Source organism: Malurus melanocephalus, unplaced genomic scaffold (genome assembly GCF_030028575.1).
Source record: "Malurus melanocephalus ecotype Western Australia unplaced genomic scaffold, MMel_1.1 scaffold_15, whole genome shotgun sequence".
NCBI lineage: Eukaryota > Metazoa > Chordata > Aves > Passeriformes > Maluridae > Malurus > Malurus melanocephalus.
The window spans coordinates 114,579-139,454 of record NW_026623247.1 but is presented as its reverse complement, the minus strand read 5'-3'; the positions used below and the strand labels follow the sequence as shown (position 1 = coordinate 139,454).

At 36.2% G+C, this 24,876-nt stretch overlaps 1 protein-coding gene across 1 annotated transcript; it reads right to left on the bottom strand.

Moving 5' to 3' along the window:
• Positions 1-5,002: 5,002 nt before the first annotated feature.
• Positions 5,003-24,817, bottom strand: LOC130584422 (DNA excision repair protein ERCC-6-like 2). The gene is given in 6 exon segments (XM_057384392.1): positions 5,003-5,990; positions 7,863-8,050; positions 21,574-21,658; positions 22,174-22,255; positions 22,729-23,914; positions 24,764-24,817. Coding segments are annotated over 6 exon segments (2,583 nt in total).
• Positions 24,818-24,876: the final 59 nt, after the last annotated feature.

Genomic DNA, 24,876 nt, shown 5'->3' with positions numbered 1-24,876 from the left:
AGCAGAACAGAACAGAACCTCAAYATTTGGCTAATGAGAAGAGATTCCTCAATATTCCCTCCAAGTATAAGACTCTTAAAATTAGAATTAGCATACTGTAATTATAGCAATATAACCACAACTACAAAACAGTGGGGGCAGAAAAAGAGGCAAGAAGAGCACAAATTCCTCTAGTTACGCTATTACAATAAGAACATACAGAGGAACCAACCAAGCTATYCTCTGTGTCTACTGTGGAAGTGAAGAGACCAAAGTACAAAGGAGGTGTTTTAGGAAAACAGCTTACTTAGAGGTATTTAAATTACATTCCAAATTACACCACAGTATGAACATTTTCCTTRCCATAGAATTATAAACCAGAACAAGAAGAAACTGTGACAGAAGTTCCATCATAGTCTSAATCAAGGAGAGGGAAGTGCTGGCTGTAGCTGTGAGCACTTACCTCAAACAACATAAACAGACATCTGGTATTTGTTTTTTAAGTAACTAGCATAGAATGATTTTCAGGATGATATGGGAGATCATGTTGCCATGAGCAATTTAATGGAAACAACTGAATATCAAGCAAAAAGGAAATAAAATCCCTCTAGTATAAAMAGTTCTGCTGAAGAAAAAAAATAGCTTCATTCTGAGTTTAGCTGGTATTTGTTTAGCATCCAGCYATCCCCACTAATTTGTCATTGTCTTTACTGGCTGCAGTGTTAGGGACTGAGAATGTTGCTATCAAATATACAAACAACATGCAGCCATTGTAACATGCTACAACAGACCAATGCAAATTGTAATGTAATTATGCCGCCTCTGTGCATTTTCAAAAAACAAGGCTTTAGTGCAGAGTGGGCCTGTTCATGCTCCAGCTTGTGCAAGCTATGTGTGCAATCTCAATTCAGYCATACTGTGTGTTGACACAGACAATAGGTCAGGTTCTGACCACTCAATTCCATTGTCTCAGCTCAGGCAAAATCACAGAACAATTGAGACAGCCTGTCCTCAAGTATTATGCATATGCACTATGCAAGCACATCATGCTTCAATTACATCTTTTGTTTTAGAGCACAATCTTCTCTGGGTCTTTGATAAGGAAATTCAGCTTTTCAGATGCCAGTGAAACAAAGGTTAGGATACCAAGCAAACAGCTCTTAAGCCCTCCAATCATCCATTTAAATGTACTTTCTTCCTCTTTCAGAATTAGCCTGCAGAATCACACACAAGATATAGACTCACAAGGACATTGCTATGATCCACGCATTTACAGAACAAGAGGCATGCCTCTTAAATGCTCTGAATCACTGCCTACCTCTCTCACCTGCAATCCAGACACCCAGCTTCAACAGCAGAAATTTCATCTCCTTAAGTTATCCCTAGCCAATTATCTACTTTTCTGGTACCCTTATCAAGAAGATAGATTCTGGCAGGACATCTATTTAAGTGATCATTACTCTTTTTCTATAGAATGGATCAAGTCAAGATGTAGTGAATCAGGGAATACGCAAACATGGGGAGAGAGTTTTTGTAACTGTATTACCTCATTTGTTGCATAAGCTGGAAGGTATGCAGTGAATACGATATGCAGGGCACTGCAGGAATGGAAAAATACGTAGCAGCAAAGGCAGTTAAATGCTTCCTTTGGTAGACTAAAATCCTCTCCTCTTTCTACAGGTGAGTTTTCTGAGGAAGTAACTTCCATCATCTTTTTCTTACACAGTAACTGTATTACCATCTTTGAATTATCCTGTGATACTTTGATTATGCTATTACCGACCACCCCTTCCTTTTCCTAATGCTGGTTTTACTCTGTGCTCAAGCCATGGAACTGGCATCACTGCCTTCCAGTGCTCAAAGTCATGACCTGCTACAGCTAAGCAAATACATCCTTTCAMACTGCCTTAATGTGTTGATGAATGTTTGCAACCACACTCCTTCTCAAACATAGTCATTACCGGAAATTATTCAGTCTCGCTGCCCCAGGTCAAATATGAAATCTGTGTATCACACAGCTACTGCCAAATGCAGTTCTAAGTACAGYCTTAGTCTGAAAAACACTTAAGATACAAATTATACTGCAAATCAGACTCCCGAACACGCGGTGTCTTTAACCAGGTCTYGTAAGCTGATTGTTAAGATAGTTGCATTTCTTAGCATAGACAGGATCAATTTTCTTACTCTTTCACTGGCAACCTATTTTTTTCCAGTCTAATAATTTCCATTGAAAGCAACAGGAAGTACTGGTACCACGAAGTCAGGGACCCACAGCCAGGCCCATAGAACTCCACTGAGTGAAACAACAAGGGGATTGCCATAAGGAACAGTAAAAAGCTGCCAAGCCATTTCCACGTGAAAGCAATGACACCCTTCTGCTCCTTAATGATTTATATTCAGATCAGGTGACAACTACACAGAACTATTTCCTTATGCCAGGAGGCTGTGAAGAGTTTTCCTGTAATCCTTGCCTCCCTGCATCTGTGCAGGAAACTGTACATGGAAGTMTGAACTCCACATTATCATTTTTGCTTTTAAAGCTAAAAAAAAATCTCTAAGCTAAGAGATTTTTAAGAAGACAGAATTGATATCTTCAGTTTTAATATTTAAAGACTATGTTTTCAAAATCAGGTAAAATTCTCCTTTCTTTAATTTGTTCAGATTATTTCTTTAAAATCATACAGACTTCTTCACCACCAAAAATATTTTATAGACAGATCCCTAGGCTGCCAAGTTGCAGTATTTATGGCTTAGGTGATATTTCCTTTTAAAAGACTTGAACAGGAAGCTAGAGTGACATAAATCTTACTTCAAGACATCTTCCCATAAYTCAATTCAATTGCATATAACAAAGAGATTTCCACAAATATACTACCAGTATTTGGCATACACGTGAATAAAACATGCATATCTATGGAAGTTTTGATTCATGCACACCGTCACCTTATAAGAGAAACATAATTTCCTGATTACTTCAGGAAACTTATGACAGCTTTGTACTTGGGAATCAATAGAAATCTTACCTACTGCAATCAGATTTTGCAGTATTTACTGATTCAGACGAYGATTGACTAATATGGTGAAGCCTCTCTTCAGTACAGTGGCATCACCTGGCCCTCAGATGAAAGTTATCAGTCCCCACTTCTGACCTAAAAAAAGGACAACTTCTCACAGATACTTTTCTCTCCTACTCTTGATTATGTTCGATACYGGCACAACCTACTAACTCCCTATAGTTTCTTTCTCTATTATCTAACTTAAGTTAAAGCCACTTAACTCCTCTTTTTGCTGTAGACACAAAGGGGTCATTATCTCACAAATATGTGATTTTTTCACATATTTGATGACCATATTTTTTATTTGACCAAATCTTTTCTTTCTTACCTAAGAGGATTTTGCCTCTCTAAGCATAAGAATGCTTACCTGTAAAGAAAATCAATACTGATGCCATGAACAAACCTTTTAAATTTATGTCATATTTATTAACATCAAGAAGGGTGTAGATATTTCCTGACTTAAACTGACTTCCATTAGGTATACATAATTCAAGTGTACCACTAACTAACAGTTAGGAGCTTTTTAAAATTTACTTAGTTCATACTTTTTCACTTTTATTTTCATTAAAAGCTGTTCCAACTGACCATTATACAATTTGGTATATTAAAGTGGTAACAGCCTAGATTCAGGGTAAGAAAAAGTTAGGGAACAGATTAATCTGACTTACATTAGCTACCAGCAAAGCCCAAGGCTTTTATTACTTWACATTTATGTTAAATACTCGGCTCCTCGTTCCAAGTTGTTAAATCAGATTTCACAATTAGGATTTCAGATGGTTTCCACTTCTAATATGCACCCAAAGTTTAACACAGAGAGAGGGTGTAGCCTACAACAGCTTCCCATGACCTAAACCAGAAGCTGCTCCAGGATCAAATTCAAACTTACTTTCAGTGGGCAGTCTTCCAGACCACAAAAACTACAATCACTCACAGATTGCTGCTGTGCAGGTTCAGTGTCCAAAGTTTTAAAATTTCATAGCATTTACCCTTCATGTAAAAGAATTTATACCGTATACTCAATGTAAACCCTTTTATCAATGTTTACAAAAATCAAAGATTAGGGTTAATGTTTCCAGACCAACAAGAGGCTCTGGCCTCTTCTGGTTACATTTTTCAAGGTACTCTTCACATATCCCATAGCATTGAAAAATGTGACAGACTACCTGGCAAAGGAGATACAACATTGCATATCTTATAACCACCCTTTCAGTCTGTGAAGAATAGTTTCCATTTGGAAGTTTTACTACACCCAGCATTCCATAAGTAAGATGCCAACCTGCCAAGACACTGAAATTCCTTACTACATATGCAGTGTACTGCATATTCCCAACATATATATTGTACTTCATATTCCCTGACAAAGACATGACAGAGGTCTATAAAAATATATCTATAAAAGGGAGATGAAAGGGTAATAAGAAGAAATTTGAGCAAATTCATGGAGGATGGGAATCCATTAAAAGCTATTCGACACGAATACATCACCCCCATCTCAGAAAGTCCTCCAGCCTCTGGCACCTCAGAAATTATATGCAGTATCACTGTCAAATCCTGTTATCTTTAAATTGTGTTGAGATGMATGGCAATGTCCAAATTTAAAGAAAGGGAAAAAAAAAACCTTAGTATTGCTATTGAGCCTAGGAATAGAACAAACAAGAATTAAAGAAAGCAAAATGCACTCTGAAAATTTTAAAAAAAGTTTAATCTAAAAAGTTATAAAAGTTTTCTAAAATCATTATATATCATAGGTTACAACATACAGTATATATATGCACTACTATGCACATATATGCTATACACTGCATATGTAATTGCATATATATACACACTTGTAAAATGTAATTCTGTAACATTATAAATATGAATTCATCATTTTGCCTTTCATTTMATGAAATTATCACATTATATAGCATAATGCTGTCAATGTTCAAATAAAATAGTTCTAGTGCAACTCATATAGAAAACTTTCATTTTACTACATTACAAGATCTAGTAGTGGATGGCTCATCTCAATCATCTGCACTGTATTTTTTCCATAGAAAATTTTCATTTTTTTTCCAAAGAGAACTTTCACACACTTCTTTCTCTTCTGTCMCTGTGGAATGAGGGGCTTTTTCACAAAGTTGCTCTATGACTGCTATGTCTGTGAGCTTTCTTAGGCTCTCCTCATTCTGCTCATTCAGCATATCCCAGAAATCTTTTGGTCTCCCCTTTGATCTCCCCTTTGATTTTTCTGCTTGTCCTGAAGAGAATCTCCTTGGTAAATCTGTAGACCGATTTCCATCATTTCTGAAGATATCATCAAGAATAGAGGTATCTCCAAGTAAGTCCACAAAAGAATTTTTCTTGTAAATCTGACCTTTTCTCTCTCCATTTTCTGACTGAGACAGGGATCTTTTTTTTGACAGCTGTGTTCCTTTTAAGTCTTGCTGTCCCTCACAACTTTTTACAGGCAGCACCTCAATTATTTCTGATTTACTGCTTAATGAGCCAGATGCCATAACATCTTTGAATGTCTGACAGTTTGTTCTTTTGATATGTTGAGTAGCAGCAGTAGGTGATTGTTTATATCTTGCATCAACAAACGTATCTTGCAAGTAGGAGTTATTGTGAAGCCTCTCTGCTTCTCCTTTATGGTTCTTCTGGGTCTGTGTTTCTGCAGTTCCACTCAGAAGTAGTCCTTTAGCTGATGAAGGTCTAGACTTGGACATTCCAAAATTAACAATGGATTTTCTTTTTCTGGAGTGTGTTGTACCTATTTCTCTTTCCTCACAGTCACGTGAAGCTTGTGCTGGTATTTCAACTGAGAAGAAAGATTCTATCTCTGGATGCTTAGAAACATAGAATTCCTTCAACATCTTCTGTCTGGTTTCTGATGTAGCTTTTGCAATATGTTCTGCAAGGTCTTTCACTGATCCCATTTTAAAGTGGGATACCATTTCCTCAAACTGTCTCCTGTAATTACCAAGAAGGAAAAATGCATTACACTGGCACTCTTAACTAGAAACAAAGGCAYATTTCAAGAAATTAATTCAATTTACCTATTTCACATTACCCAGAAAGTAACCAAGAAAACTAACTTCCCTATTAGGAGTAGTGTTTAGTAGCAGAGAAGAAAGAATAATGACTTTAGAAAACTGAAGTTACTTTTGAATCCCAAGCTACATTTTCATTTCCTTAGCTTACTATTCAAAGACTTACTGACTGTCAATGTAGGTAAGATACCATACTGAAGGGCCAGGTTCCAGAAGGTATTTAGCTACCAAAAAGTTGTAGATGGACGGATAGTAGAAAGTTTGCGTTTCCTTTTTTGCATGGTAGGGGGAGAAATGGGAAGGAAATAGTTGCTCCAAGTCCTTTTAAAGAACACTTGCTAAAAAGAAATTGGATAAATACATGCACAGGAGACAAGCATAGTCTGCATCATCCTACCCAGTGAGTTATGGAATACTTGTTTCTCCTTAAACCCAAGCTCTAATTAAAAGAGATCACTCTAGTTGTGTTAATCCTGATCTGGGGTCAGAAAAACTTACTAGATGGCTGGAGAGGTGGGTTTACACTCCTATGTCAGAGAAAGAATATGAAACATGTCACCTTTCCTCTGTGAGGKCTCCGAAAGGCAGTAATATTTGACCCTGTTGGCCTCAAATACCACTTGACAGGTGAGCTGCAATTATCTGACTGTGGTGACTGCAGACAGCTTCCCACTCTGCCCTACAATTACAACAAACTGAGGCAAGTAATCCTCATTCATGGCATATCCAGATATGCTACAAAGTCTAACTGTGTGCCAGGTGCTAACAGATAACCTCCTTAATGATTAAGAGTGAACGGTTAAAGCTTATGCAGCTTTAGGATCTTGGACAGTCTTAGTCACTTCACTGCCTTTGAAAATTTTACCTCAAGAAATTATTGATAACTATGATTACAATTTTGAATATTTTTAGAATGAAGGCTCTCTTTACCTGCTTCATAAATATTTATAAATGTCAGTGACTGTAACAGTAAACCCGGAACTTCAACAGTAACAGTTGGGATAGCTGAGGAAAGCTATCTGATATGCCAGGTTCTGAATGCTTATAGGCATTACCTAGATACCAGCCTTCATACAGTAATTTAATTGTCTCAAGGCAAATTAAAAATACATACCAAATAATCAATTCTATAGGTTTACCYAGCTAGCTACAGCTTTCCACTTAATATTTCCACGAAACACCTGGTTATTTTTATTGAACTTCTATCTATATAAAAATATAATTTAATATTCATAGTATTAATAGCAATAATTTGGGAAAAAAGGAGAAACAAGGAAACAAAAAAAATATTATCCCTCAAAAAATGAGGGGAGGGGGGAAGCCTTAACAGAGCTATCAGAAGATATTGAGCCCCACACCAAAAAAGAAACATGAAGCCAAATTTTTCCAACAATCCTTCAATGTAAGTGATGAGATCTGGGCAAAATTAGTAGGCAGCCAGAAGATAACATTTTAAAATGTCTAGTTACCAAACAGTTTAAACGCTATTCTGTAGTAGTCCATGATGCATATACCACAAACACTCATGGTGATGACATCTACACAGTTCTGTAATATATGACCATGAAATCAATGAGTTCAGGTAATTTGTGGGTTAAATTCATTTTATTAATYAATTACAGTACTCATAGTGTAGTATGAGTTGAAGTTTCCCACTAGTTCCACTCTTGCCATAGAAAGTAATAGTATTTCCTAAGCAGGGCTGACCAAAGTCAAATGCAACTACCCAAAGGGAAGCTTGTTTTAACCTTAAGAGTTTTACTTCCAACAAAACCATCCAAGACAGTCTCACCTGCGTATTTCTTTGGGTGTCTTTCCAATCAAGAAGGTGGTTGAACCTACTCTGTGCATTTYTTTGTTTCTCTGGGTCACAGGATACATAACATAGAGATGATGTTGCTTACTGTTCATCAACATTTCTTGCCTTTCCTTAATAACTTCCTTCGCTGAAGTATTGTCTTCTGGGCTTTCATCATTTTTCTAGTAAAATAAGAAATTGAAATCATTAGAACAGCCTGTGTCTCTAATGTAACAATGTGTTCTGTTGCACCTAATTCTGTTACTCACAGCTAGCACTCATTGCATTGAATTGCATTGTATTGAATGCTAGGATTGGGATTCAGACCTGAAATGTAGACTCCCTACCCAGTCACGAACTTCCAGGGACACTGAAGGGAAGTGTTGGTTCTCTGACATCTTGCGCAAAAATATTATCCTATTTACACCCAAGTTATTTTTCTGAACTCTCACAAATTCTCATCAAAATTTCCCTTTGCCAAAAGACCAGTGAAAGGAATTAAGAAAATTCAAGAAGGTGCTTGAAGAGCATGGAAAATCAGAAGAAAAACGCCCACAAAAAAAAGCAACAAAGTCTTTTGTTGGGTTTTTTTTTTGGTGGTGGTTTGGAGGGGTTTTTAGCCTTTTTTTAATTTAATTTTTTTTTTTTCTGGTTGGGTTTTTGGTCCTGTTTTTGTTTTGTTGTTTGTTTTCTTTTTTCAAGTAAGATCACAGAAGAAAACAGCTGCATAGTGATGTCCTCAGTTTCCCTACTAACATTACTTTAGAGGTGAAATCACAAATGGTATTCACACCTTGTCATTTGCTGTTTGGTTTCAGATCTGAAAATTTGGTTTCAGGTCTACACCATTTCGTCCAAATGTTTTTATTTCATCCATGTCCATTTCCTTTATTTTCATGGGTTGTTCATAAAGTTTTTGAGCTTTAGGATCTCATATGTGTTTTCACCCCATTACTTTGGTAAGTAACCTCAAATTAGCATACAGAGAGAGATGTTAATATTATGGAATCTACAAGCATAAATTCGCACTTCAAGACAAACGTACAGCTCCAAAGATTAAAATTTTACTTCACCATTGTAATTTACTCTATAAATAGTATTCAGATCTCACTATGATAAGCGTACATGATAAGAGCACTGTTAGGAAATCTGGGCTGCATAATTTAATTCAAGAAAGTACAACTTGAATAGACTACAAGACTAACTATGTCAATGCCTGTTCTATTTAAAGTTATTTTAAATCCCCATAAATGTGCATCCATCTACCTCTTATTAAACAAGACCAAAGTATAAGAGGCAGTAATACTTTGGTTTACACATCTGTTCAAACACACAAGACTTTTAATACCTTTGGGAAAAAAGCCAAATGTTGTAAACACACTGAAAGTCATAAAATTGCTTGTCTTTGCAAAGAATCACATGTAATGCTAGAAGTATTGCTAATTGCATATAAATGCACAAAAGGCTATTAATTCTGGAAGCACAAAATTTTAGATACACTGACCAACATTGCCCTACCCAAAAGAACAACATCAAAATACCACCATATACATTCAAAGTGCACGTCTTCTACCTAAATAACTTGTTCAAAGGTGTTCTTTTTAACTCAAAGTAGAAAAGGTTACTGTAAAAAAGGTTACTGCAAGAACTGCAGGAGCTAATTCCAGTCATTGTGAGTTACTCCTGAAAAATTTCCCGGAGTAAGCTCTCTGGAGCAAAGGTTAAATGATACCCAGTTGGGCTGAAACACAACTGGCTCTGCTGAACTGGTGAATGCTTTACAAAGCCCAGCACCCAGCTTCCAACCACAGTTACTTCTTTAAAAAAATTTAAAATAAACCAGAAATACTTTGTGTTTTAGGTATCTCCATGTTTGTTAACGGTCAAACCTGGTGTTTGTTACTCTGAGTCATATAATGGATGACAGGGGTCTATGTACAAGTAAGATTTGCAAACTGAGATGAAAATATTCTACCTTTCTATAAGCATCACCATTAAAACAATGAAAACTTCAGTCAATATTCCAATAGTGCCAACATTCTACACTATTTTCCTTTCTTTTGAACGTGACTTCCTGTATTACCCTTCTTAATTCATTCCTCTCATGGCCAGTACATTTTCAATTATCTTTCAATACCTGCCTCCTAAATAACTGTTCTCATAATGAAAACTTATTTTCAAGAGCTTTCTATATTTTCTGTTCCTCAAGCACCTTCCCTAACAAACTAGTGTCCATACTCSTCGCTTATACATGAAATGCCTTGTTGACATTGTTGTTGTACAGCGCTGGTGTGTTCACACGAATTATCATGCTTATCACATGTCTAAGACAATCTCACAAGGCAAGATGAAAATTAAGACAACTTGATTCAGCTCTGAGTCTTTGACTCTTGTTCTTCTACTGACATTAGCACGTTTTCTCTGTTTATATTATTGAATGTCACACTGTTTACAAATCAATAAATCCTATGATCAAAAGAATAGAATAATAAAGGAAACAAAAATCCTTCACTGTATGCTATAGCATACAATGTCTGCTGTATATATGTCAGAAGGATATTGACAGAAAGAATGACATCAATCAGGAAAGCAGTTAGACTTTACTAAATATTTAAATACATTAAACACAATATACCTTTACAATGCATGTTATAAAATTTCTACTGATCAAAGTGGAAAAGTTTCATTTAAACTTGACCAAATACTTATTGGTCATCTGACAAATTAAGTTTGTCTACACTGAATTATCTGTATACATTCCTGTTTTCATAAACTTGGGGGGAAGGGGTGGACGTGCAGCAGAATAGTTACACGGACACTAAGATAAAAAATACCAATTTAATTACTTAATGCATCATTTTTACTACTTTATTAAACTCTATGCACTTCCACTTTGTCAAGAAAACATTCACAGCAAGTTCAAAAGAAATGCACTTTACTTACTTTCAAAYGCATACATGAAAGACAAAGACCAGGCACGTAGTTTAGTATAAGGCAGTGGTTTTTAATTGAAAAAATTAAATGGCAAAAGGTTACACTACAGAAATATCCTAGTAAATGTGAAGAAATATTTAATGAAAGAACAATGAAATGAAATTATGACGTGCTATTGTGAACTAGGGAAAAACCCATAAAACTGCAGCCAGTCCTTCCCGTCCTATCCTTGTTTTCTTCTTCTATTCCCCCTTGATCTACATTTACTCTTAAGACACTTTTTATATATYGCAATGGGAAAGAAGAGGGATTATTAAGTAGTTGTGCTGAAAATGGTTCTAAAGTATTCAGAAAACCCAAGGATTCTTACTAAAACTGAAAAATAATTCAAAGAAAGCATTTATTGACACTTTTCATGTTCCATTTAGCATACAATGGTTTCAATCCCTTCTTCTTTTGTTACGTACATATCTTAAAAGTATGTATCAAGTTTTGGATACCAATAATGGGTCTTTGAATGCAGAATGCAGCATTGAAGAGTCTAGTAAAAATAGTACTATTTGCACATTTAGCACCAGAGACACCACTTAAGGGAAACACCCTTCAAGAAGAATAAAGATAGGCATCAAGCAAAATTTTAAGTGTTACAATGCAGCAGTAACTTCTATTTCAAGATTCCATCTTGAATCTACAGCTCTCAGATCTGTTATGTCTGTATTCCAACCTGTCTCCTGCTGCCTAGTTACAGCAGTCATTTAAAAACAGTATAAATTTTTGTCTRTCGTGGACAGTACAAAATTTTAGTATCTGTCCTTACTGTAACAGGCATAAAAAGGCAGCTCTATACTCTGAAGCAATGAAGTCCATGTATAAACACCACCCGACGTGACTGAGATGATTGGCCACCTTAAGCCAGTCCTTTCAAGCAAGGCACARGAACAGCAGTGTTTCACCTTTTTGAAATACAGCAAGATTGATAAGGTATGAGAGAGTAAGTGGGCAGAARCTGTGAGTAATATGAGAAACAGAGAAACAGAGGTTCAGGGATATGTGCTTTTCAAGCAGTCTCATGTGTGTGGCAATTTGTTAAGAAACCAGAACTGGAGGATACTGAACATCCTTCAAAAGCCTGAATCTGAAGCTGAAAATGCTTGTGTAATTATTCTTCAGCCACAGTTGYACTGTGTTTGAGCACTTTCCTCTCTTTTACTGCCTAATTACCCAAAATAACCCTACAGTAAGTATCTTGCCAGATACTGACCTCCAGTAAGCAATAATCCCTTTGACTTGCTCCCATGTTACAAGACTTCTCTCCTTAAGTGTGCACAAAACCACTGCTGTCAGATACCAAGGCTACTTCTCATTGCAGTTTCATTGTTTGTTTACATTGCTAAAAAAACAAGAATAGCCTTCTAAAATGTCTAGTAGCCCTGCATTCACCCAAATAATACAAAAGCATCAAACACAGTAAATTTAGTATGAGCAACCTCTTTAAACACATCTTACAAGCAAATAGCACACCCTTATGCCATATCCTACTTTTATTTTGCCATTTCCTCAAAACCTGAGAAAAGACATGACTTTCCCAACACATTGTGAGTTCAAGTTGCTTTTGGATGATTGTTATTAATTTGATTATTTGATACTTCATTCCAGTGYCTTTATCTACCCAAAATACAATCCTAAATTATTTTATCTAATCTTTTCCCATTGCAGTTTTCCTTGAGGTTTCTTTTTTTTTTACTTGGGGATTTTATTTTTTTTTTGTTTGCTTGTTTTGGAAGTTTTTCTGATTATATATATTAATTAATGTAATCTTTCTACATTCTTTACTTGAACAGACGCTATTTGTACACATTATTTTTATTTTACCTATGTTTATCTGCTCTTATAGGACATACACAAAGTAACAAGAAATGTTTGATATTTGACTGTCCATTCTTGGTCTTGTTTCCTCCTCTCTTCTACACAGAATCATGGAGCAGTTTGAGTTGGAAAGGACCTTTTAAATGTAATCTAGTACATGTATATGTCACATAAGAACTTCTTCCTAAATTATTCTGTATGTCAGGAAGATAAATTGTAATAGCGTCCACGGAAAATTTCATGCAGTCTCTCTAAAAATGAGGTCCACATGGTGAAGACAATAAACAAATTTAGCAAAAAATGTCCCTACTTTCACGGGATTCTTAAATAAACCAGAATTACTTTTCTACTTATCGAGAACACACTACTGAACAAACTGTGTACTTCAGAGCCTTGTGGTGAGTTACAAACGCCAGTTTGAAACAAAAACCTTATAACATTTCAGAATTATTCCTAACATGGAAATTAGTGTTCCCTTTGAATTTAGCCTTCCTAATGGAAAAGCAGTATCTGGATTAATGAGTCTGCTGTTCTAACAAAATAAGTTTGTAGAATGAGAATTAAAAGTAATGTACAGCTAACGGTCWGTACCTTAATTGAAAATAAATTGAAAATTAAGCTGACCTACCTTAAAATTCTAGAATACTCTAGGACAACCAGGTTTATATCAAGCTTTCTGAGTTAAACAAAGGATGTTGGCCRTGACTACAAGCGTACCTAATACTTGAATGCATCACAGTAGACTAAGAGAACAAATATTTTTCAAGTTACAGAAACTGTTAAGATGTATTATGGATCCAAATAATTCATCCAAAATATTTTGCCAACACCAAGAGCCCAGTAAAACTAAAGCTGATAAAATTAAATAAATTTTAGAGTAATATGTTGTCATTTTCCCATTTGTTGCATGTAGCTTTACTGSATAAATAAACTGAGACCAAGGGCATTCCATAAACTCTACTTTTTTGCTTGGTAGTGAAGAGTTGACTATTATATCAATTGAGAACAGACTGCATCCTTTGTATTTCACATTTACTTCTGAGTCTGTTTCTTCTACAATCAGGTAACAGAACAGGATTTTTTCATTGGAAACAATCTTATTTAAGTTTTTTTAATCTTTAGCTAAAATAATTGCTATAAGATATATCACTGTCTTTCACCAAAAAGCTGACCTCGAATCAATATAGTTATTACTACTGTTGAGAATGATAGGAGAAACCGGCCTGTCTTAAAATTCGGAACTTAAGGTAATTGCTTATTCCAGAAGAAGCCCCTGGACTTGTACCTATCTTCTYTCACCTTCCATCCTTCTATCAAGGAATAGCAAAATCAAAGGCCACATACATAGTCATAATGAAAATACTACAAGCTTCAAAGAATGCCACATATGAACTCAGTACACTGAAAAAAACACAACCAAAAGCAGAATAGCGGTATGGTTAATTCCACTACAAAATGAACCAGTAAACTCCACAGAGCAGCATTACAGGCCAATAATTTGGGTGTAATTATTTAAAGCTGAATATTTCTCCTTCCTAGAAGAGTAAGGATAAAGGCATGTTATCTCCCAAAAGCCTAGTCTTTGTAAACGACTATCTAAACTTGTTGAATCTGAAAGTTGAGCAAAACACACTGCAATCACAGTTCCTACAACTGATAGTAAGCCTTTGTTTAAATAATCTACAATATGTCAATGTAATACAAATAAGATAAAGCAGAGTTCCTAATGATACAACTTTTGTATTTACAGTATTCTCAACAGTACTTCAATCTGAATTGTAGATACAAAGGGCATGTTTTTTCCTAGACTGACAGCATGCTTAGTTTTCTCATTTACACCACATTGCAATAACATAAAGAGGGGTTTACCATTAATCCAAGTTTTACTACAAAGCATCTCGTTATTTCTCTGTCAAACACTGGCAATAGTGCCAAATGTCTGTCATCCAATTCAGAGGATTAAGTCTTCCTTTATAGYGCAATTCTTGTACGAATTTATAAAAATACAGATAAAGTTTCTTAGAGCTGGTCACAGTCTATATTTTGGCCTAAATTCATGCTGCAGAGGTTGAATATGACAGCTGGCAGGAAGCTGAGGGGAGAATACATCCTCCCCCTTTTCAGTCACCACATTTCTGTTGCCATAGTGATTAATCCTCAATTGAATGGCTGTCTTTGTACATTTCTTTTCAGTAAAACTTTAAGTAAACGTAAGTTGAAAACATGCAGTTGTCTGAAAAAGACTCCACATATTCAACAGGTATAGTACAAGTTCTTGWGACGAACACTTTTCCACATATTAAAAAGTGCAAATTAGCTCTAATGTGGGGCATCATCAGTTTTTCAAATTACTTAGTATGTCCTGTTCCCATCTTCCATCTTTTTTGTGAACCCTCCAAGCCTTTTCCAAAGACTTCCCCATGCTCACACAGCCCTCCTCCTCTCCGCCCACCCCCTGAATTCCTACTGAAGAAATACTACACAAATTCAGTTGTATAAGAACTAGAGAAAGCCCATCCCACACTTCCATACTATGCAAAACATTTCATAGAAGCTGTTTTTGCCAATTAACACAGAAATTAATTAGGAAATTCATTAAGGAACACAGTAATTTAATTCAGAATAGACTTGAAACATTAGGAGATATTTAAGTCTTGTCTCTGGGAGGTTTCTCTTTCTTACGGTAGCTAAGAAGAAGTTTCACAAATAACAGTGCAAGTTATAAAGAAACCTAAGCAAGGCAAAAACTTCTGCACTGCAAATCAGTCAGTGCATCCAAAGTGCTTTGAAATCTGGAGCCCACCAGAAAAATAAAGACCACGAAAATCAAACCCTCTACAAATAATTGGTAGATGACTAAAGTCTCAGAGAGTGTGTTAACACTTCTGATTTTTTCCCCAAAATTAATGTCAGAATAACTTTGAGCAAAATATCACATGAATTACTCAAGACTTTGTTTTCTCTGAAAGGCTGAAGTAACTGTAGGTCTGCTCTGAAAATTACAGTCTGCCATTGCAAGTCCACCATGTACAGTCTACAAGTTCATCCACATGTTTACTTTTAGAATCTTTTGTTTTCCATATGCTTCTTTCTGTGGCTACACAAAGTAGTTCTTTTTGGTTTTCAGCTATGTTCTTCACATACAGTGATGTGGTAAGAGGCAGCAATCTTCCATTTGTTTAACAAAAACACAGCACAAGAGTTGAATTTAAACTCAGCTGCAGAATACAGATTGTTCAATGTAATCAAATCAGGCTAAACCCAACAAAATATTCCAGGAAAAAAAAAAGGTTATTTATTCCAGTAGATTAACTTCCAATATAATCTTCCTTCACATTTGTATATAATAGACTAGAAAACCCTTCCTATAAATAATCTTCAGTGAAACAGCACATCAAGTGTGTTTTGTTGTCATATAACAGCTCTCAATAATTTTTACCAGAGTGGCTATATGCCACACTAAATGACATTTATTTTGTGCCTCAAGGTGTATACAATACAACATGGTGTAATTTTCCCAGCATCATGGTATCACAAATAGAAATGACATGCTTTTAACACTGATGACTACTTAGGAAAGATTATGAGTAGTATGAGATCTCAAACTGCACAAAGACACAGCTGACTTCTTTCTGTGACACTTAGGTTCTGAGATGTGCAAACAATGTTTATAACTATAAAGRAAAATGAGATGTATTATTAATCTGTTGTACAGTGTAATCCATATCCCTGAGATTTTCTCAGAAAGAGCTGTCTGCCACACTTCTGCATGAAATAGAAACTCCTGGCTTTATTTTGATTATCAGGCCTATAAACACCTCTAAGTATTGCCACATCAGTAACTTTCACATAAGCAGCACTACCAGAAAAATCAACTCTCTGAGGGAAAATTATCATAGTATTCTGTGCTGTATTAAAAAGAGCATGGCCACAGGTCAACGCAGGTGATTCTGTCCCTCCACTCTGCTCTTAGTGCAGAGGAAGGCCACAAAAATGACTGGAGGGACAGAACACCTATCCTGTCAGAAAAGGCTGAGAGGCTTGATGTTATTTAGCCTGGTGAAGACTCTGAAGAGAATTTACTGTGACCATTCAGTAYTTAATAGGGGTCTGTAAGAAGGATGGAGCAAGGCTTTTTATCAGGGCCTGGTTTTGATATAGACAAAAGGAAGAAGGTTTCTTCACAGTGAAAATCATAAAACACTGCAGCTGTTTGTCCAGAGAGGTGGGGAATACCCCATCTCTGGAAACATTCAAKGTCAGTTTGTATATGCTCTAAGTTCGTGTGTGTGTGTGGGGTAGGGGGTAGCTTCACTTCCTGCCCTGCTTGGCTGTGGGGGGGAGGATGGTGGACCCGCTGCCTGTGGGGGAGAGCTTGCCTGCTGCTGCAGAATCCAGCGTCCTGTCGTCGGTTCCTGTTTGTYGCACTGTGGTTTTCGGCCCTTGTGCCTTGCCAGGACCCCTGTGATTCCAGCTGCAGTGGTTGAGTTCTGATACACCTATTCTGCAGCCACAGGATTCTGCTCRTCTTTTTGCCCATCTGACTCTTCTGGGGTTTCTTGCTGTCCAGAGGAGCACCGAAATWGGCGTTTTTCCCCTGTGARTTTGCAGGGGAACTTCCCTCTGTCCATCTCTGCTGGTTTGTGTCCGCCATCAGCCACGYGGGAGATCTGASCCAGCCGGGACCCGCGCCACAGCGCCCCCTGCAGCYGCCRGGGAATCATCGCACCCGCCCTGCCCGGCCRGGAGCCAACAGCGGCCCTGCCAAYGGGACTGTAACTGCACCAAAGGGGAGGCTGTGTCTSTGTRAGGCTGTCACTGGGTTTGGGACYGGGCTGGTTGTTGCTATTGTTATTGTTACTTGTTTCACTTTGTTATACATACTAGTAAAAACTGTTATTCCCTTTTACCCATATTCTTGCCTGAAAGCCYGTGATTTTCAAAGCCATAATTCAGAGGGAAAGGGGGTGGGGGTCATATCTACCACTCCGAGGAAGGTCTCTGCCTTCATTGGCAAACATCTGTCTTTCAAACCAAAACACTACAGCAATCCAATATGGAGAGTTGTCAAATACAGATAAACTTCATACAAAGGATAATTACATTCCATTCAGTAACTATCGGTATTACAGTAATTCRCTTCTTCACTGAGAATGCTGCTTCAATTCATCTAACAATTAGAGCATTTTCTTCTATTTTTATGCAATCCCATATACTTATGTGATAAAAGTAATATATACCACAATTTATTTTCCTTTCTTCAGGATCATGTGAAAATTTTCAACATACRTTTGCTACTACTGTCATATACAAACTATCTTCAGTTATCTTTCTTCAATTCAAATGCCGGAAAGGATTTATTTTGACTAACGATATTAAATCAAACTGCGTTTTATTCTCTTGCTTGTATAATTAATGCATACTTTATACTGTTACATTTATTACTTCCAGATTTTATCKCACCTTTCACAGCTGCTAAGTTGCGAGAGAGCTCTCATGATGTCCTGTTCTTGTTTCCTAATGGTATACTTTATATTCCTGCTGCCGTTACCAAACTCTTTTCCGAAGTCAWACAGTACTTCTAGAAATGTACACTAAATAAGCACTCCATACTACAAATGCRAATATTCTAGCTGAACTAGTCAGCTGGCAAAATTCCTTTAAAAACCATATATAGACAATATGACTGCACTCGCCATTGCCTCTGGGGAAAGAAGACTAAAGGGCTCTGCAGTCTTGAATCCAGGGGTGTTATGCAATCTGGAGAATAAAGCAAGCAAGAAAAAAGAAAKAGGAGCAAAATCTATTTCTCATAAAAGTAATCAAAATTTTGTTTCCTTAAGCCTTTTAAGGTACAGAACAATGGCAGATTAAAATAATATGTTCTACCTGTTCAGAGAAAAGGTACCTAGGATGTATAAACACCAGGCACAAGCAAAATAAAGGATAGACTGAATACTTACTACCAGATCAAAAAAAACGTTTAATTGAAGCATACAGTTTAACAGGTTAGGAGAGATTTGGCTGAGAATTACGCTAGTGCCAACTGTGCAGATCTAACACAAGCTATCTAAACTCAAGGAAAGAAAATAACAKGATGAAATCTGAGGTAAGAAAAGGTGTTCAAGTCCTACACTTTTTAWTAACTAATTTAAATACAAGCTTGTTAGTTACTCACGTTCTCAAGATGTTCCACATACCTTCAGTTATCTTTTGAGGAACAAGACTTGCTGCCTCCCACCCCTTCTAACCTGGCTCTCAAGGATCTTCTTCCCATGCAATCTCAAAGAAGAGACCTCATAGCTTTTGCAGCCTGCTCCAGCTTTAAATGGTTACTACAACTTAAGCAACCAYATTAGTCTCCATGGTTCAACAATAAAGGAAGCACAAAACCCCCTAATTTATACTTTTAGCTGCTACAGGTAGACAACCAGGAAGAAGTCATCGCTTTACAGTGCTTTCCAGCAACTTATTTTTTCTCTTACTCATATTCACATAATTTCCATAAATAAGCTACTGAAACTAAAGAACTTAACCTAGGTTCTAAAAGTTCAAGAGGAGTAGTAACCCCAAAATGTGATTAGATGGTTAGTCAATAGCGAGAAATCAAAATGTCCGTGTTCTTAAAAGGGGCTTTCCTAATTAATTACTTCAGCTTATTATAACATTGCCTATTATCCCTGTCATTCCAGATTTCTGTGTAAACATGAAACAAAAATATTTCARTATTTGTAGAAATTTGTATTTCCCAACTTACAACTCATCCAATTCAACAGAATACTTCCAGGTTTTCAGAATTCTTGCACCCCTTTTCACAGACATATAAACCACTGCTTGAAAAATATATCTAACATTTATTAAGTCAGAAATGCATTATTACAGACTACTCACCAAGTGTAATTGTAAACTGGAGAAGACAGAGCTGTCACAAATAAAATGAACAGCACAAAGGACATTGTACTTTTTGGTCCTTAGCAGACCTACCTATAAAATGAAAATTACCTTTCTTGACTGCTTCTACTTARAAATTAAATGGTTCAATTAAGTGTGTTTAAGAAGGTGCATAAATATTATCAGAGCCTAAATATTATTCAGGCGCCTTCATGATGCTATCACATAAAGCTTCAACAAACACTGTAAAAATACCTTCTAATTAGGAATCTGATATCATTGATACCCAGAGTGAACAGAAAGAAGAGCTACAGGAAGAACTACACAACAGGTTCTGAGAAGCCATTAGACCAATGATGCTTGAAAGGTACATCAATGAAAAATTTCAGCTGACAAAACTTTCTTTTTTCTTTCAATAATACCAATTTCCAATTAAAATTTGAACATACAAAACAATAATTTTATTTACTTAAAACAATGATGGAAATTTAAATTACTCAGCTGGATTCTTAATATTTCACGAGACTACTTTAATCTACYGAAGAAGATTTTCACTAAGCAGCATTATTTTATGATACAAAAAGTAGTTGCTCAGACAGTGAACACCGTAACTTAAATTGACGGCAAGTAAATGAAAAATGAGCAAAAGCCTGATAGCCAGAAGCACAATGACCATGTTTTTTCACAAAATGTCTTCTAAGGAAATACAAAGTAATGAAAAAAGAAAAATAGTAGCAGCAAAATTCTAAGTAGACAACCCTTCAAAGTTGCCTATGAAGCTCAGGCAGTTCTTTTTTTAAGCAGAGCACCAAAAGTTCAAAATGCCCCATTTAAGAACAGGCCGTCRTCTAGGGATTATTTCTAGATTAGTGCCTTTATGTAACAGAAATAACAGGAAATAAAGAAAGAGGTAGCCTTCTCCATAATTTTTGACATTTTTCTTCCTACTTAAATCTCCAAGAGAGGTTATACTACTGTTGCTTCTGAGTGAAAAATGCATACCTTCAAAAAACCTGACTGACAAGTTGATCAAGAGAAGTTAATTTGCAATACTTGCAGTCACACAACTCTACATAATAAGCTCCAAGTTACATGAATACCACAAACTTTGGTGTTTTGAACAGAGGTGGATCAACAGACATTTAGTCAAAGTACTCTTCAAGGTTTTTTTCAGTTATATTTGGTTTTAATGTTGTTAGCCATTGCCAATTAGTAAGTACCTTCCTACAGTACTCTTGAGTATTTTTGACCAACTTTTCTGCTAATGAGGGGCATTGTAATGCAAATGTGTTAGAATTGAAAAGGCCTTACTTCTACTGGTTCGCCTGGTCTGATCTTCCCAGTACAAAATTTGTTGTCAACTCTGCTAATGGCTTAATTAAACACAGTACAACAGCACTGGAAGAAACTCTTCTAGCCACTGTGGATGTTCAACACCCCAGAACAACACAATCATATGTCTACAATTTAGGTAATGATTGCTAACATGTCAGTAAAGACTAAGCTGCACCAATTACTTATTCTGTGCTTGYGGTTTATCTTAAAAATCAGTCTAGGAAACTGAAAATGTTTATTACAAGGCAAACAACAAAGTATCCAGATAATCAGAATGGATTAAAAACACTGTGTATAAGAATAAAATCTGGAAGCTGTACCTGAATTTATTCCAAGTGTGTGTGTATTCCAAGTGCAATTAAATAAGCTGCTGGACCAACAAAAAGCATAAAACATATTGGTTGCAGCAAATGGGCACTCCCAGTTAACTCTAGTTTTATGTTTAAGACATTAAACATAGACAATTTGACTCAACTATAGCAACTGCTTATGTTCACCTCCCTGTGAAAGTCTACAAACTGATTTATGTYCAAATTTCTATGCTATAGGGTTTCAGAATGTATTGTGGCAACTGGATTCTTGTTAACTGGATTCAGGACAAACTGAAGACTTTTCAAGCCTCGAATCAGAAAAACATGGCAATAGAATTTGATTTCAAAAACCCAATCTTTAACCTTACCATTTCTCTCACAGAAAAATCCCACAGAGGGTGCTGTGCTGTTTCATTCCCAGCTCTTTCAAAGCTGGCTAGTGTAAAAGTCACCCTAAGAAACAAAGTAATTTATTAGACTTCCAATTGAGCATTGTCTTCCTCCCATCCTCAGTGTCTTTGATCATTCATGGTGGCCATTAACAGAAAAACAAGTTTTTTAGAGCTTTTTAAGATGAAAAATGAGGATAAAAAAAAAGTTAAAATGACATTTCCAAAAATTTCTCTTTACCTTGGCACTACAGACAGCTACATTAGCAGGGAGCTGGGAAAACTGCTTCAACTCAAATACGTCTCGCACCGCCCACCGGCTCAAATGATTTTCAGCCTTGCTGGAGCCAACCACGTTCTGATTTGAATGAATATATGCCACTTCCTGAACACCATCTGATATATTACAAGAAAAATACAATCATAGATATCGGTTATTCCAAAACTCTGATGGTACAGCTGCACTCAAGAATTCTGTAATTTAAAAAAAAATTACACTCAAGTTGTAACATTTGTAATGATTTTACTCAGCACCAGGTTTCTCAGCTCTATGAAATTAACATCAATCATCAGACTTACTTGGATTTATCACAGTTCCATACTACTTCCATTTCAGTGTGATTATTTTCAGATAGACAAAGATGTTTCGAAGTATCTGTAGCTTAATGGTTGCAACACCAATGGTTAAAATTGAGTCTTTCAGAATCAAGTCTTCTACATGGTGTTTAAAACTCGTACGTTACTCTTTTYTTAATGTACACTTTCTTAACAGCTCTATCAAGACTCTTAAGATTWTACAGTTCAAGTATTTGGTCTGTGAATTTTTAATAAATCTTCAATCTCAGCATATTTCAAGAGATGTAAGAGTTAACACAGTAATCCAAGGCAGCCTGTCACCCCAGAAGACTTCAAAGTAAGACTAATACATAGACAGATATGCAGAAAGGTATTACGAAATAGTAACTTAGCAGAGCATTTATTACATCTTGTAACCAAAAAAACATGTACAGCAAGAACTTAAAATGTCAATAATGTGCTGACAATATTAAATTAAACATATGTTTAATGTGCTGACAACATTAAACATATGTTATTATGTTAATTAAAATAAAATCAAATAAAGTTAATAGTTACCTAAATATCTGTCCATTGATTCCATTTTTCGCTCTTGATGCTCAAATTCCATTTTACTTGTACAATTCTTATGCGTAGCATAATTGCTATATTTCATTTGTGTAGAGGTATCTTGAATAGGATACACCGTTTTAGAACCAAACTGAACTCTGCCTCTCAGTCGTTTACACTTATAGTTTTGCTTTCTGGCATGAATTTTCTCAACTGGAGAGTTATCTTCAGAGGATGAGAATTCATCTATATTCTGAGAACCACTTTTCTTTCCTTTTCTACTGCGCTTCTTTGCTTGTTGGAGAGATTTAGAGACATTATCTAGTTCATTGTTAAGGGCACATCTTTCCTTCCACCTTGGAAAGTTCAAAGTTCCTAGCTTTCTTGATTCAGAATTATGGGAAAATTCAATATCATCAGACTCATCACTTATGTCACTTGCTCCTTTCAAATTTGTGTTATTCTTAATGTCTTCAAAAGACATGGCATTGCTGAAATTTGACTCAGTACTGTGGACACCAAATTGCCTACTGTTTCCCTTAAATACAAACCCAGCTTTTTCTTTTGCTAACTCTTCAAGATTTTCAGATGTTGACCTGTGTATTTCAACTTCTTTAGTAAGCACTGTTTGCTGGCATACTTGACCTTGGGTAGGAAAGATGACATCATCATYATCCTCTTCAGAACTACTTTCAGTTTCCATGACTGTATCACATTGCTTTGAAATGCCTTGACCCTCATTTTTTCTGTCCCCTTCCTCCTCAGAGCCTGATAAACCAAGCCAGTCTGTACTGTGCATATCTTGTTTATCAGTTCCATCTGGTGACAGAACAGCTTTCCCATGCTCCAAGATAGGCACACTGGTTCGACATTTTTGAAAATCAGCGTTCTTGCTATCTACTTTTTTTCTTACAGTGTGATCCTTAGAACTTGAATGACAGTTATTGTCCCCTTCTTTGGTGGTTTCAATTTCTCTCTGCAACAGCTTAGAGAATCCACACTGCATTAACGAAAGCTGTCCTTTTGTAACCATTAAATTATTTGCATTGCATGACTTCCTTCTGTCACTTTTTTTCACAGAAGTCTCCAGAATATCATCATCACTGAAGTCGTCCAAAAAACCCATTTCTTCTCCTTTTAATTGTGCCTGAATGCTTTGGGGATTTCCATCTTCTTTACAATCTGGTTGTTCACACTAAACAAGTAGAATTACAGCAAAGTCATTTAACATTAATAGTATATACAGAACACCTAATTCCAAAGCAGTGTAAAAAAAGTAGATTTTCACCATGTAACCCAAGCAAAAAATATACATAATARTATTACAAAATGCAAAATAAATCATAATGAGAAATTATTGAAGTCTCTGGCAGCAGAAGGTTTTTAGCAGAACAACACTGAAAATAACCAATAGTATTAGGTACTTCAAACAGTATATGCTGAACACTGCTAAAACAACCTATGGCTTCACAATCCACAAGTTTATGATAATCTCATTGCTACTTTTTGTCTCTCAAAGGTAGTTTGGAAGGTGACTCCATGATTCAAACTTTAATATGGTGTAATGACATTCATAAAAAGAAAAATATCTCAGCACAGTGGTTAAATTCCTTGCACATAGGGGCTAACATTGTAAGAATCACAAGTACATAAAATTCCACTCAAAACTGCCCAGGCAATCTTACAATATTTTTAGGACACTGAAGTCCAGAACACAGCTCCAAAACAGAAGGAAATCACTAGATAATTACATACATTAAAAATAAAAAAGAACAATACTGTACAGACCACTGCTTTGGTGGGACTCACTGTCTGATTGTCTGACTACAACAACTTAATAGCCCAGGTCTTCTAGCATTCCACAAAACCTGAAGCTTTCAATCATCTAAACCGAGTGCACACCTTCCACAATTCCCAAAACAAAATCTTCTGAACACGGTAAAAGTATTATCAGCCTAACAACCTATTGCCCACATCTGCCACTGCAGTACTGGGAACAAAAGACCTGTCATATTCTGGTCCACAGCCCACAAAGACATCTCACCTTTTCTGAGCTGCATGAAGGACTCTCTTCCTTTAGCAATGTAGTTGCTGTCATGACTCCTGCTTCTACTCGCCCTTCCCTCTAAAACAAATAAGTTAACAAAAACAGATACA